We start from the raw sequence: 14,551 nt of genomic DNA, 5'->3' as shown, positions 1-14,551 counted from the left end.
TCCTGAGGCCATCCTGGCACTCTCTCTCAGCATCCTGTGTCCCCACAGGGCATTACCACAGCTGGGGAGCAGTTAGTTACCTTCTTTCCCGTCCGCCCTACAGACGATAAGCGCCTATGGATAGACAGTGGGTCTTTCAGATTTCTACTCCAGTAGAAGATGTTTCTTAAATTTTTTTGAAGTGTTTTTTTAAGTGGATGAATTCAGTACAGCTTAGGGTGCTTGCAAAAATACTTGTTTTGCTTTTACAGTTGATTATTTTAAGGGGAGACGTTTAATTATTTCTAATTACTTTGTCGTTTGTCCTGTAGGTTCCCCCTAAAGGACTCAAAACGTCTAATCCAATGGTTAAAAGCTGTTCAGAGGGATAACTGGACTCCCACTAAGTATTCATTTCTCTGTAGTGAGCATTTCACCAAAGACAGCTTCTCCAAGAGGCTGGAGGACCAGCATCGCCTGCTGAAGCCCACAGCTGTGCCATCCATCTTCCACCTGACTGAGAAGAAGAGGGGGGCTGGAGGCCATGGCCGCACCCGGAGGAAAGATGCCAGCAAGGCCACAGGGGGTGTGAGGGGACACTCGAGCGCCGCCACCAGCAGAGCTACAGGTTGGTCACCGTCCTCGAGTGGAAACCCGATGGCCAAGCCAGAGTCCCGCAGGTTGAAGCGAGCTGCTCTGCAGGGTGAAGCCGCACCCAGGGCCGCCCAGGAGGCCGCCAGCCAGGAGCAGGCCCAGCAAGCCTTGGAACGAACTCCAGGAGACGGACTGGCCACCACGGTGGCAGGCAGCCAGGGAAAAGCAGAAGTGTCTGCCACAGATGCTGGCGATGAGAGCACCACCTCCTCCATCGAAGGGGGCGTGGCAGATAAGAGTGGCATTTCCATGGATGACTTTACGCCCCCAGGATCTGGGGCGTGCAAATTTATTGGCTCACTTCATTCGTACAGTTTCTCCTCCAAGCACACCCGAGAAAGGCCACCTGTCCCCCGAGAGCCCATTGACCGCAAGAGGCCGAAGAAAGATGTGGAACCAAGCTGCAGTGGGAGCAGCCTGGGGCCCGACAAGGGCTTGGCCCAGAGTCCCCCCGGCTCATCACTTACCGCGACACCACAGAAGCCTTCCCAGAGCCCCTCCGCCCCTCCCACCGACGTCACCCCAAAGCCAGCCACGGAAGCCGTGCAGAGCCAGCACAGCGACGCCAGCCCCATGTCCATCAATGAGGTCATCCTGTCGGCATCGGGGGCTTGCAAGCTCATCGACTCACTGCACTCCTACTGCTTCTCCTCCCGGCAGAACAAGAGCCAGGTGTGCTGCCTGCGGGAGCAGGTGGAGAAGAAGAACGGCGAGCTGAAGAGCCTGCGGCAGAGGGTCAGCCGCTCCGACAGCCAGGTGCGGAAGCTACAGGAGAAGCTGGACGAGCTGAGGAGAGTGAGCGTCCCCTACCCGAGTGGCCTGCTGTCGCCCAGCCACGGTCAGTACCGGAGCCTCGCGTACCCATGCTCCCTTCCCATTAGGAGGGGTTTCTCTGCAACATGGCCGATGTCCCCTGAGCATTTCTTGGGGCGGGGGCGGGGGTCGCGGGGTGCGTCACAATCTCCCTGCACTCTCAGGAGGAGGCTCTGGTTGTAGCCACACCTTGTAGATGAGGGAACCCAGGTTAGAAAGCAGGCCTCACTGCACCTGGTCCCACAAGAGGCATCTGTGTATATAGGGATGTGGGCCGTGAAGGAAGCAGGCGGCGCGCATCAGCTGGGAGCACCTGAACGCCTCCGTGGAGAGTGCACAGGGAAAGATAGCTTCTGTTTCATACCTTACGCAACAGAAATTCCAGATGAGTTAGAAGCTAGATGGAAAATGAGAGAGTAAACTCTCAGAAAAAGCAAATATCAGAAACTTAAAATCATGAGGAGGTTCTTTCCGTTTACGTTTTGATGAATATCCTTGAAGTTAAATCATCATGAACGTTAATAATTATTTAACATCTGTTCAATTAAAACATCTCTTGAGACTGGGTTCGGTGGCTCAAATCTGTAATCCCAGCACTTTGCGGGGCTGAGAGGGGCGGATCACTTGAGGTCAGGAGTTCGAGACCAGCTTGGCCAATATGGTGAAACGTAGAAAAACATACTACTAAAACATACAAAAATTAGCTGCACGTGGTGGTGCACGCCTGTAATCCCAGTTATTGGGGAGGCTGGGGCAGGTGGATGGCTTGAACCTGGGAGGAAGAGGTTGCTGTGAGCCAGGATTGCACCACTTCACTCTGGCCCGGGTGACAGAGTGAGACTCTGTCTCAAAAAAAAAAAAAAAAAACCACACATCTATTGAAATACAGTACATTCTCAGCTGGGCGTGGTGCACACTCCTGTAATCCCAGCTACTCGGTAGGCTGAGGCAGGAGAACAGCTTGAACCTCGGAAGCAGAGATTGCAGTGAGCCGAGATGGCACCACTGCACTCCAGCCTGGATGACAAAGCCCAACTCTGTCTCGAAAAAAAAAAAGGAAATACAATACATTCTCTTTTGCAAAAATTAAAACTGCAGCAATATAGACTAAAAAGTGGTAAAAATTCTTGTTTCTTACCTACCTCCCAAGTTTTATTCCTTGTTGTTATTAAAAATTTGGTGTATAAGCCAGGCACAGTAGCTCATGCCTGTAATCCCAGCACTTTGGGAGGCCGAAGAGGGAAGATTACTTGAGTCCAGAAGTTCAAACCAGCCTGGGCAACATAGGGAGACCCCATCTCTTTTTTTTTTTTTTTTTTTTTTTGAGACGGAGTCTTGCTCTGTCACCCAGGCTGGAGTTCAGTGGTACAACCTCAGCTCACTGCAAGCTCCGTCAGGGAGACCCCATCTCTATAAATAATTTAAAAATTTGCTGAGTATCATGGTGCATGCCTGTGGACCCAACTACTTGGGAGACTGAGGCAGAAAGATAGCTTGAGCCTGGGAGGTCAAGGCTGTAGTGAGCTGTGATGGCACCACTGCACTCCAGCCTAGGTGACAGTGAGACCCTGTCTCAAAAAACAAAATTTCCTGTGTAGTCTTTATATGTTTATTAGCTCTATTTCTGTTTTTTCTCCCATTTTACTGTTAAGTGCTTCTTAAAATTGGTTTCTCGATACTTACATATGGCGAATGGCGTCCTTTGCCTGTCGTATACATAGGAAAACCATTTTCCTATCACATTGTTGATTTCATCTGGATCAATGTTTGTCGATAAGCATATGATAGTGGGACAAGATTTTCAGGGCCTCCTGGATCCCCAGTGGAACAGCCATTAGCACAACCAAAAACAAAGCCCATCCGACGTGTTTTCTCGATGCGTCCGACGTGTTTTCTCGATGCGTCCCGGGAGCAGGAACGCGGCCACTGAGTGCTGCTAACCTAGATTTTCAGGTCAAATCTAGATTTTTGGATTCTCAGGTTGAAATTGTATACTATTTTCTCTTGGAATTTTATTTTATTTTATTTTTTAAGACAGCATCTCACTGTTGCCTGGGCTGGAGTGCAGTGGTGAGATCTCAGCTAACTGTAACCTCTGCCTCCTGGGTTCAAGCAATTCTCCTACCTCAGCCTCCCAAGTAGCTGGGATTACAGGCACCCATCACCACACCTGGCAATTGTTTATATTTTTAGTAGAGATGAGGTTTCACCATGTTGGCTACAAGTGTGAGCCACCGCACCAGGCCTTCCCTCGGAATTTTTTTTTCCCCCGAGATGGAGTTTTGCTCTTGTTGCCCAGGCTAGAGTACAATGGTGCGATCTTGGCTCACCACAGCCTCCGCCTCCTGGGTTCAAGCAATTCTCCTGCCTCAGCCTCCCTAGTAGCTGGGATTATAGGCATGTGCCACCACACCCAGCTAATTTTGTATTTTTAGTAGAGACAGGTTGGTCAGGCTGGTCTCGAACTCCTAAACTCAGGTGATCCGCCTGCCTCGGCCTCCCAACTTCTTTCTGAATTTTAAAGCTGTTTGTAGTTATCAGAGGTGATGTTGCTTTTGACACCTTCTGTCTGTTCCTCTTGGTTAAACTTACCGAAGTTTGCCGCCATTACAGGTTTTTCCAAACAGCCAGCCCTTTGTGTCTCTGAGTTGTTGTTTATGCTAGTTAATCCTCACGTCTTTTTACTTTCTTGGGTTTTTTCCTTGTAGTTCTGGTTCCTGGCATGTTCCTTAACCCTGCAATGGAGGCTGTGGCTCTTCTGTTCCTTGGGCTATGCGCCATAGCTCTGCCTCTCTCCGCTTTTGTTGCTGTTCATTTCTGAGTCATTTGTAATTCCAGCCTTGATGCCCCCTTTAACCCTGTGGCTATTTAAAAGGGTGTTGACAGATTTTTAAGTGCACACAGATTGGGGGAGGGGAGCTAATTTTTTTGTAGTATTTTAAAATTTGATTGCATTAAGGTCTAATGGTGAGGTCTGAAGGAGTTCTGCTTTTTGGAATCCTTTGAGACTTCACTGTGGCTCACACAGTCCCTTTTTGTGACTGTTGCAGTGAGGCGGGAAGAACGGGTCCTCACCGCTCCTCACATGAGCCCCTCCTTGTGTCATTGTTGAGAGCTGATCTGTCCTGTGTGCCACCCTCCCTAGGTGGAGGCTGTATGTCATCTTAGTTCCAGGTACTTCTTATTCCTCCGTCAAGCAACCATGATTATTAGATTGAAGTATACATTTTACTGGCTACTTCACTTCCTATTGTTTATTGTATCCAAATTTCCCCTCCTTTTTGGCAGTATTTAATGACTTTTTTTTTTTTTTTTTTTTTGTGACAATCTCAGACTGGAGCGCGGTGGCCTGATCTCGGCTTACTGCGGCCACAACCCCCTGGGCTCGAGGATCCTCTCGCCTGAGCCTCCTGAGTAGCTGGGACTACAGGCGTGTGCCATCACGCCCGGCTAAGGTTTTGTATTTTTTTTTTTTTTTTTTTGGAGAGACGGGGTTTCGCCATGTTGGCCAGGTGAGCCAGCACACCCAGCCATGACTTTTTTAAAAAAAATTGCTATTCCAGTACAATTTTGAGGGGGCCGCTGGTGACTGTTGTGGCAGTCCCAGGGTAGCTGGCGATGGCTCAGACTTTAGAGAGGGAGTGGCGGTGGTAGCAATGCTGGAGGACTGGCTGGGTTCAGGGGGTTGAGAAGCAAAAGAGCAATAGGCCAGCTAGAGGGATTAGGCTTGAATACCTGGAAGATGCTGAGTGGGAGAGACTTTTGGGGAGGAGCAAGAGATGAGGGGGAGGAACGGAGTTTGAGATGCTCTTGGGTGCTGAGGCCAGGGTTTGAACAGTCCAAAGCCAGCAGCTGGCCTCTGGGAATTGGGCATGTGAGTGTGGGGGTGGAGGGCAGAGGTGTTTGAAGCCTTGGGGTCAAGTGTGGTTCTAGGCTGGGCTCCAGTGCCCGGCCCAGGAGCAGGCCTCGCTGAGAGAGGGGCAGCCGAGGTGGGTCTAGGGGAAGGCCGAGGGGTCATTCAGGAAAGAAGGGTACCCTGCTGTGCTGGATGCTACTCTGATCAGAATGGAGAGAAGGGGGCTGAATGTGCCCCAGGATAATAGAGAGAAGGGGGCTGGACGCGCTCCCAGGGTCACTGGTGACTGGAATCTCACTGGAGAGGCTGGTGGAGCCGGGCAGAGAGGGGGCCAGTGATGAGGGGTCAGGGCCAGGTTTGGCAGTGAAGAAGAGTGAGGCAAGTAGACACTAGCCAGAGGGAGTGTGGCTCCAGGGAGAGTGTGTCAGTGGGGAGGGCCGTGCAGGGCCAGGCCCCTGAGAGCAAGGGACAGGTGCAGGCACCACCCTGCATGCCCTGTGCCCCTCCAAAGGTGAGGCCAGGCCACGGCTGGGTGTGCAGTGTGGGTACAGGGGTGTCAGGAGCGAGGGTGTGGTGGGGAGAGGACGCCCTCTCCCCAGGGTTGCAGTCTGTCACACCGTTTGCCACCTGTATCGCAGGCCCCAGGGTCCGCATTCTCTGTGGTTCTTGCTGCCCACGTGGATTTGTTCTTCACTGACAGAAACTTTGGGTCATTCTTTAGGGATTTACGTGGAAAGGGCTACACACTTCTATTCAGCTCGTTGTCTTTAGCCAGTGTCTACTTTTGGGCAGGTTCCCCAAACTGAAGGATCCGGGCCAGTGGGCTTAAGAGGTTGGTCCAAGCCACCCTCCAGAGGCTGTGCCCGCTGGCGTTCTGGGGGCGTGGTTCTCTTCTCCACCGCGCTTCCGCGAGGATTAGTACTTCTGTGAACCACATGTTTGCAATCTTGCTTGTCCACTGAGTTATAAATGTTCTTGGTATAGTAAAGATACCAACCCCTGTTAAATATTATTCACCTGTTTCCTAAGTTCAGTAATGTAACACTTGCTTCAAAATCTGTTTTCTTTTCATTCTTTTATGGATTCATTATCTACATATAATTCTTGAAATCTGGATTTTCAAAATCCAAGTACAAAACAAGTGAACCTTAATGTAAACTGTGGACACTGTTTGTAACAATGTATCAGTATTGGTTCATAACTTGAGACACACATACCACACTAATGCAAGACGTTAATCACGGGAACAGGACAGGGTGAGAGGGTGCATTCTCTATACTATCTGCTGGATTTTTCTGTCCTAAAAACAATCTGTTAGTAAATAATAAATGGAAGCTGAAGAGTTGGGAGAAGTGCAGACAAAACAAGAATGTCAGAAGAGGATTAATGGCGAAACTAGGGACAGGTGTATGGGTTTATTACACTATTCTGTTTAATTTGTAATGTTCAAGATTTTTCACAAAAAGTTGTTCAAAAATCCAGATTAGCTGGGCTCAGTGACTCACGCCTGTAATCCCAACACTTTGGGAGGCCGAGGCAGGCGGATCACTTGAGGTCAAGAGTTTGAGACCAGCCTGGCCAACAGGGTGAAACACCGTCTCTACTAAAAATACAAAAATTAGTTGGGCGTGGTGGCGTGTGCCTGTAATCCCAGCTTCTCAGGAGGCTGAGGCAGGAGGATCACTTGAACCCAGGAGGTGGAGCTTGCAGTGAGTGGAGATCACACCACTGCCCTCCAGCCTGGGTGACAGAGTGAGACTCCGTCTCAAAAAAAAAAAAAAGTGTTAAGAGATAGTAGAAAGAATAACTGTTTTTTTCCTTCTTACGATGTTAGCTGTAGTGTTTTTTGTCGTTGTTGTTTGGTTCTTTGTGTTTTTTTTTTTTTTGGAACGTAGTGTCGCTCTTGTTGCCCAGGCTGGAATGCAATGGCGAGATCTGCAACCTCCGACTTCCTGGTTAAAGTGATTCTCCTGCCTCAGCCTCCCGAGTAGCTGGGATTACAGGCATGTGCCATCATGTCCAGCTAATTTTTTTATTTTTAGTAGAGACAGGGTTTCACCATGTTGGCCAGGCTGGTCTCGATCTCCGGACCTCGTGATCTGCCTGCTTCGGCCTCCCAAAGTGCTGGGATTACAGGTGTGAGCCACCAAGCAGTAGTTTTTTTATATGTCCTTTATCAAGTTGACAAAATTCCCATTTATTCCTGTTGCTGAGAGCTGTTATCATGAATAGCATGTTGGAATGTGTCAGATGATTTTTTTGCACCTATTAATGTGATCCTGTGATTTATGGTCAGATGATTTGCCTGTTGATGTGACAGGTTACGTTAATCGATTTTAGAGCACGGAGCCAGCCTTGCATACCTGGAGTAGATCCCACTGGCATGGCATATAATTCTTTTTATACTTTTTTTTTATTCAATCGCTAATGTTTTGTTAAAGATTTTTCATCTGTGTTCATGAGAGATTTGTCTGTAATTTTTGTTTTTGGTTTTTTTTTTTTTTTTTGAGATGGAGTCTTGCTATGTCGCCCAGGCTGGAGTGCAGTGGCGCCATCTCAGCTCACTATAAGCTCCACCTCCCAGGTTCAAGCAATTCTCCTGCCTCAGCCTTGTAGCCATTGTAACATCGTAGTACAATTTTTTTTTTAAATCAATTTAGTGTAGCCTCAGTGTGCAGTGTTAAGAAAATGTACCATAGTGAACAGTCATCTCCCAGGCCTTCACATTGACTCACCCCTCACTCACTGACTCACCCATAGCAACTGCCAGTGCTGCACACTGCAATGATGGTAAGTGCCCTGTGCAGGTGTACCATCTGTTATCTCTTATACCATATTTTTACTGTAGGTTTTCTATGTTTAGATGTGTTTTAGGTACACACACTTGGCGCTGTGTCGCATATTTCTATGTTTAGATGTGTTTTAGGTACACAGACACTTGGCGCTGTGTCGCATATTTCTATGTTTAGATGTGTTTTAGGTACACAGACACTTGGCACTGTGTTACAGCTGCCTACAGTATTCAGTAACACGCCATGGTGTGTAACCTGGGAGCACAGGCTCTGCCATACAGCTAGGTGCGCGGTACGCAGTAAGTGCGCTCTGTGACGTTTGTACAATGATGAACTTGCCTCGTGATGCCTTTGTCAGCGCATGCCCAATCAGTAAGTGCTGCGTGACTGAAGGTGAAGTGGCCTTCATTGGAAGGCATCCCCTTAACCTGGCTGGCAGTCAGCTGTGTTTAATCCTGCAGCGCCTGTAAAATTCCTCGAGTGTCCTTGTTCTGTCTCCCTGTTGTGGGGGGGTTTCTCTGAGTTTGCCTTCCACAGCCTGCACCTGGGCCTTTTCCACTCCCACCCAGGATGTAATGCTGGAGCCTGCAGGGTTGGGAGGGGATGCAGGCTCCAGCTTGTGACTCGATTTAAGCCTGTTAGTAGCCCGTGTCCCTGAGCTGTGACCTTCACATGTGTCCTTCCCTTTCTCCTTCCTGCTTGGGTGAGACGGGAGACTGGCAGGGCTGGAGTGGTGAAATGCCGTTCCCCCGCTGAGATGAGTTCCTGGTGAAGTCGGCTTCACTGCAGAGCAGGCCTTTGCCTGGAGAATGCTCTGGGCTTATTTCAAGGTGATCACCTCCCCCTTCTCCTCCCAGAGACATGAGGTGATTTTTTTTTTTTTCTTGGCTTTTCATGGGGAGAACCTGATGGGGTTCCTGGGGGTAAAACCCATGAAAATGTGGGGTCCTGGGAGATTCTCACACCTGCCATGTTCAGCCTCCAGCATTTTGTCCAAATCAGGTTCCCACCAGTTCCGTCTCCTGTAGACGGTAGATTCTGCTCCACGTGAGCTGATCTCACTGCTTTTCTCTGTGGCAGGAGAGACGTTTGTAACCTCACTTCCTTATGGATCCAGGAAAAGTTGTTGATTTTCATTTCTTTCAGTGTTTTTTTTTTTTTTTTTTTTGGCTGTTGTTGTAAGGCTATGGTATATGACTCCTAAGCTCTTTGCATGTGAGAGTTGAAACCGGAAGCTTACTCCCCAACCATTATTTTTTGGTTATTACTAGCGTGTGGGAAAGCTACCAATTTTAGTAATTGGCCATCTTATCAAATTCACTTGTAAATTCTAATAGTTCTTCAATTGAGACTCAGATTAACGAGGTAATCAAACATAACATCTGCAAATTATTTGTACCCACTTTATGTCCTTTTTTTATTTTATAGAAATACTCGCTGTATTTTCTCTCCATTATGATTTCTGTTTTCCCCCTGTGCGTGCAACTCCTTCCATTTCATGGTTGATAAGTTGAGGGCCTTGATGTCACTTTAAAACAACAGTTCCCTACTGGTGTGCCTTTCCAGTGGACCCAAACGTATCACGGTGTTCCCAGACAGCTCCTCCCCACCTGGGACAGCTGGTGCCGGCCGTGGAGCCTTAGCTTCCATGCACCCTATTGTACTAAGCAGTAAGTGTCCCTTTCTGTGTGTGCCTTGGCAGGAAACACTGTGTCACTAACACAAAGAGATGTGAGGGTGGGAGCTCCAGGAAGGAGCCGTCCCCAGGTCCCAGTGGGCGCATTTGCTCACTTCCTGTCCTGGGTTCCCAGGCCACTTGCCAGGATCTCTGATCCTCCACATCCAGGTGAAGATGAGTTGCCAGCCAGCCTCTGGGAGACAGAAAAGGACATGCCAGGGGTGGCCAGAGGGACTGCTCTGGAGAGAGAAAGCATTTAGGATGTGCCTGGCTCTGTGGCGTTGCCTTCCTCAGCTGTAGCTGGTGGAGGAGACTGAGAGTAGGAGCCGCACTCCTCACTCTGCCCAGACCTCTGGCCGGTCCCGCTTTCATAAAATTCACCTGACCTCCAGAGCACCTTCCAGCTCTGAAATTCTGTGATTTGGGCTGTCACTGTCTTTCTTCTGAGACATGATCTTTCATAGTGGAACTACAATTCCCAGAATGCACCCTTTAAAGTTAGCATTCACTTCCTGCAGGGCCATTGAGTGCCAGGTGCAAACATTTCCCGTCAATTGGCAGAAAACAACCTTGAGGAACCTTGACGAGTGTCCGGAGTTTAGAAAACTTAGGGATGGGTAAGCCTGCTTTCAGTGTCTGGGGCCAAAAAATGAAAATTTAAATTTCTTGCAGGAAATTTAAATTTTTGTTTTTGCATTTTGGTTGAAATTTTAATAAAAGAAAAATGAAATCAGAAAAGAAATGCCTAGAAAAGCCTGTCTGGTTTATTTCAAGAGTTGGAAAGTGACAGATAGACTAGGTCCTTTATAATATTTTTTGTTTCACGTTTAAATTTTATTTTTTTCTAATGAAGTGTAATTTACAGAGAGTAAAATACACAGATATTGAGGTCACAGTTTGATGGATCTTAATATACATCTAGACTCATGTGACCTGATGTTTGGATTCTAAAATTCTCTTACTGGTCGTCCTCACCCCCACCCATGCTTCAGTGACAACAAGGAGGGACAGTGGCCAGGGAGCTGCCATGTTCTGCGCAGCTCAAAGTGGTGGAGGGTGCAGGGGGAACAGCCCGCAGGAGGAGGTGCCGCCACTGCTTGTTTGCTGCCCGACCTGTGGTTCCTGTCCAGATTAAACTCCTTTAAGATTGAGAGCAAATAACAACCACCCAGGAGGGCCACGGCATGGGAAGTATTTCTCACAGCTGTTAGATGCTCCCTCCTGAGGCCAGTCTTCAGCCTCAGCCTCTATCTAGCTGCTTAGCCGCGTGCTCCTTCCTTTCCAGTCAGATGTTATTTTTTCTACTCAAAAGGGTTTCTTCTGAATTTCAGAACCATCTTAGAATTCTCTGGTCTTTTTAAAAAGAAATTGCTACATAAGTGCTGCGTGCTCTCCTGTTCCCAAGTGTGGTGTGGGCCCTGCGCACCCGAAGCAGCAGCCACCTGCAGGGTAGCTCCTCTCCAGGGCCCGCGGGACTTGCTTCCCTGACGTGGCATGCGCGTAGCAAAATCCACTCAAAAGCTCACTTATAGCCAGAATGTTTGAGGCAGCCTCTCCCAACGTGCTCTTACCGGGACACCCTCCCACCCCCCACTCCGGCACCACTGTTCACCCGCTCTGTGGTGGGCCTCTCCGGTCCTGACGCCAGGGTTCGCCCTCAGCTCTCGTGCACCTGCACTCGCCCTTCTCACTGATGTCACTGGTCCCCTTCCAGGCTGCCAGCAATGCCAGCTGCTGGCTATCTCCACCCCCCCCACCCCCCTAGTCTCACTGTCACTTCCATCTCCCTTGGGGTAGTCTTCAAGGCAGAGTTGAGGCAGAAAGCCCGAGCCATGTCCTCCTTCTAGATAAAAGGCACTGGCCCATCCAGGCCCACCTGGGGGAACAGATGGTCCAGTTCCACTTGACCAGACTTCAGATGAGCCCAGTTCTTCCGGGGAGCCAGCTGTACTCACCTGTGCTTGCCAGCCCCTGACCGAGTTCTCCCAGGCGTCTCATGGCAGGGGCTCTGGGCCGCTCCCCCTGCAGGACTGGGGCGAAGTGTGTCCCCAGGGGCACCCTCCCTGCTGCCCGGCCAGCTGGGCTGGGCCTGTGTCTAGAACCAGCTCCCCAGCATCTGAGGAACACAAAACCTGCTCAGAAACACGGCTGAGGGCAGCAAAGTGCTCTCCTGATATGTCGGGAGCTGCGGGCGTGGGGCGCGGGGATGTGCTGGGTGGCTGCCAGTGGCCTCCTCACTCCCACCTGGGAGAAGAGAGGGAGAGGTGGGAGGCAGGAGGCACCGGGCAGGGCACTGTGTATGACTTGAAGCCCTCTCTGGCCCTCTGCACCTGCCCCAAGGTATGCAACTCACACCAGAGTGGTGGTGTTTGTTTTCATTTGAACAGATGTTTAGAAATTGGGATATTTTAGTCCCAAATCAGCTTCTGGCTTTTCTCGAAATGTTAGAGCTGCAGTAGAGGCCGCAGCTTGAGTGACGGCAGACCCTGGGGCCAGGAGCCAAGGCCCTGAGCTGTGAGGCCAACCCCACTCCCTGCCACATCCCCTGCTCTGAGGCCGCCCAGAACCCTGTGCTGTGGTAGCAAGGTAGTAAGCACTCTAGGGATGAAATGCTTTTAGTTTTCTGCTTTTTGAAATATTAGTTTGTTTGGGGAGGTTTTTCTTTATAACATTTTAATTGAGGTATAATTTGCATAAGTGGAACACAAGTTCCTAGGTGTTCCTGCAGCGAGTTTTGGCAGGTGTGGGCACCTCTGCAGCCACACCCACGTCCAGCGGTCCAGGTTCTTTGCACTCCCCGCCAAGCCCCTCCCTGTCGTTATTCAGATTCCCCCACCCTCCATCCATTTTGCCTGGTCTCGAATTTCATCCAATTGGAATCATAGAATATACACATTTTTGTCTGACTTCTTTCTTTTTTTTTTTTTTTTTGAGACAGAGTCTTGCTCTGTTGCCCAGGCTGCAGTGCAGTGGCACCATCTCAGCTCACTGCAAGCTCCACCTCCTGAGTTCACGCCATTCTCCTGCCTCAACCTCCTGAGTAGCTGGGATTACAGGCACCTGCCACCATGCCTGGCTCATATTTTGTATTTTTAGTAGAGACGGGGTTTCACCGTGTTAGCCAGGGTGGTCTCGCTCTCCCGACCTCGTGATCCGCCCACCTTGGCCTCCCAAAGTGCTGGGGTTACAGGCGTGAGCCCCCGCACCCGGCTGGCTTCTTTCTTTTAGCACAGTGTTTTCAAGGGACACCGGATTCACTTTCATTTCTAGTCTCACTGCATTGTGATCAGACAGCAGACTTCTTTCTGCTTTCTGGAACTTACAGGCTTTCTTTGACCAGAAGGCCAGTTTGCATGACTGTTCCAGAGGAACTTGAAGAAGGCATTCCCTAGTTTTTTTTTTTTTTTTTTTTTTGAGACGGAGTTTCACTCTTGTCACCCAGGCTGGAGTGCAGTGGTGCAATCTCAGCTCACCACAACCCCCACCTCCCAGGTTCAAGCAATTCTCCTGCCTCAGCCTCCCAAGTAGCTGGGATTACAGGCGTGCACCACCACATCGGCTAATTTTTTTTGTATTTTTAGTAGAGACAGAGTTTCACCATGTTGGTTAGGCTGGTCTCAAACTCCTGACCTCAGGTCATCCGCCCACCTCAGCCTCCCAAAGTGCTGGGATTACAGGTGTGAGCCACCGTGCCTGGCGGTATTCCCTAGTTTTAAGCTACCAAGTTCAATATGTATCAGTCAGAACTACCTTATTAATTATATTATTTGGGAATTTTATTTTATTTGTATTCATTCATACTTAGAGAAAGGTGAACTGTGATTTCATTTAGTTTCTTTCTCTCGACATCTTTGTGTGTCATCAGTAATTTCTGCTTTATAAATGTTGCTGTGCTTGGTGCATGAGTATCCCTCGCGGTTATGTCTTCATTGTGCATTCTGCCTTTCATTAGGAAGAGCCGTTCTTTGTCTAGTTCCATGCATTTTATGTGATGGTAAGATCGGGAAGCCTGCTTCCTTATTGCTTATTGCTTATTGCCCAGCTTTCTGGAATGTCTCTCTGAATTGCCTTATTTTAGGTGCATCTCTCATTTACAGCAAAAGAGGGTCCGTCTTTGTGGTCCAATCTGGAAACCCTTTTTTTAAAAATTTTTTTTCAAGGCAGGGTGTCTGTCATTCCAGTTGCCCAGACTGGAATGCAGTGGCACGATCTTGGCTCACTGCAGCCTAAACCTCCTGGGTGCAAGTGATTCTTCCCACTTACCCTCCCAAGTAGCTGGGATTACAGACACTCACCACCATGGCTGGCTAATTTTTTTGTATTTCTAGTAGAGATGGGGTTTCAGTATATTGCCCAGGCTGGTCTCAAACTTCTGGACTCAAGCAATCCACCCACCTCAGTCTCTCAAAGAGCTGAGATTATAGGTGTGAGCCATCATGCCCGGCCCTGAAAAGCTTTTTAATATGTGAGTTCAAGCATTTTTAGTCTTGGTTCTGTCATCTTATTTTATATTATGCTTGTTGTGTTTTAGTTTTTTTTGTTTTGTTTTGTTTTGTCTCTGAGACAGGGTCTCACTGTGTTACCCAAGTAGTGTAGTAGAGTGGAGTGATGTAATCTTGGCTCATTGCGACCTCTGACTCCCAGGCCCAAGCGATCCTCCCACCTCAGCCTCCTGAGCAGCTGGGACCACAGGCACATGCCACCACGCCCAGCCAGTTGTTTGTAGTTCTGGTAGAGACAGGGTTTCACTGTGTTGCCTGGGCTGGTCTCGAACTCCTG

At 49.1% G+C, this 14,551-nt stretch overlaps 1 protein-coding gene across 2 annotated transcripts in view; it reads left to right on the top strand.

The window, feature by feature from the left end:
* The window catches only part of THAP4 (THAP domain containing 4), a 48,543-nt gene that overhangs the window by 3,491 nt on the left and 30,501 nt on the right, over positions 1-14,551 (top strand). Inside the window, exon 2 of one of the 2 annotated variants that reach the window (XM_023195081.2) lies at positions 312-1,471. In XM_023195081.2, the coding sequence (XP_023050849.1) occupies positions 312-1,471 (1,160 nt within the window). Of the gene's footprint in view, positions 1-311; positions 1,472-10,285; positions 10,390-14,551 lie in introns of those variants that run through there. The other variant, XM_023195082.1, reaches the window with a different exon arrangement.

The sequence above is a fragment of the Piliocolobus tephrosceles genome, chromosome 11 (assembly GCF_002776525.5).
Source record: "Piliocolobus tephrosceles isolate RC106 chromosome 11, ASM277652v3, whole genome shotgun sequence".
NCBI classification, from domain to species: Eukaryota; Metazoa; Chordata; class Mammalia; order Primates; family Cercopithecidae; genus Piliocolobus; species Piliocolobus tephrosceles.
Note: the sequence above shows the minus strand (reverse complement) of the source record. Positions and strands in the feature narration are given on the sequence as shown.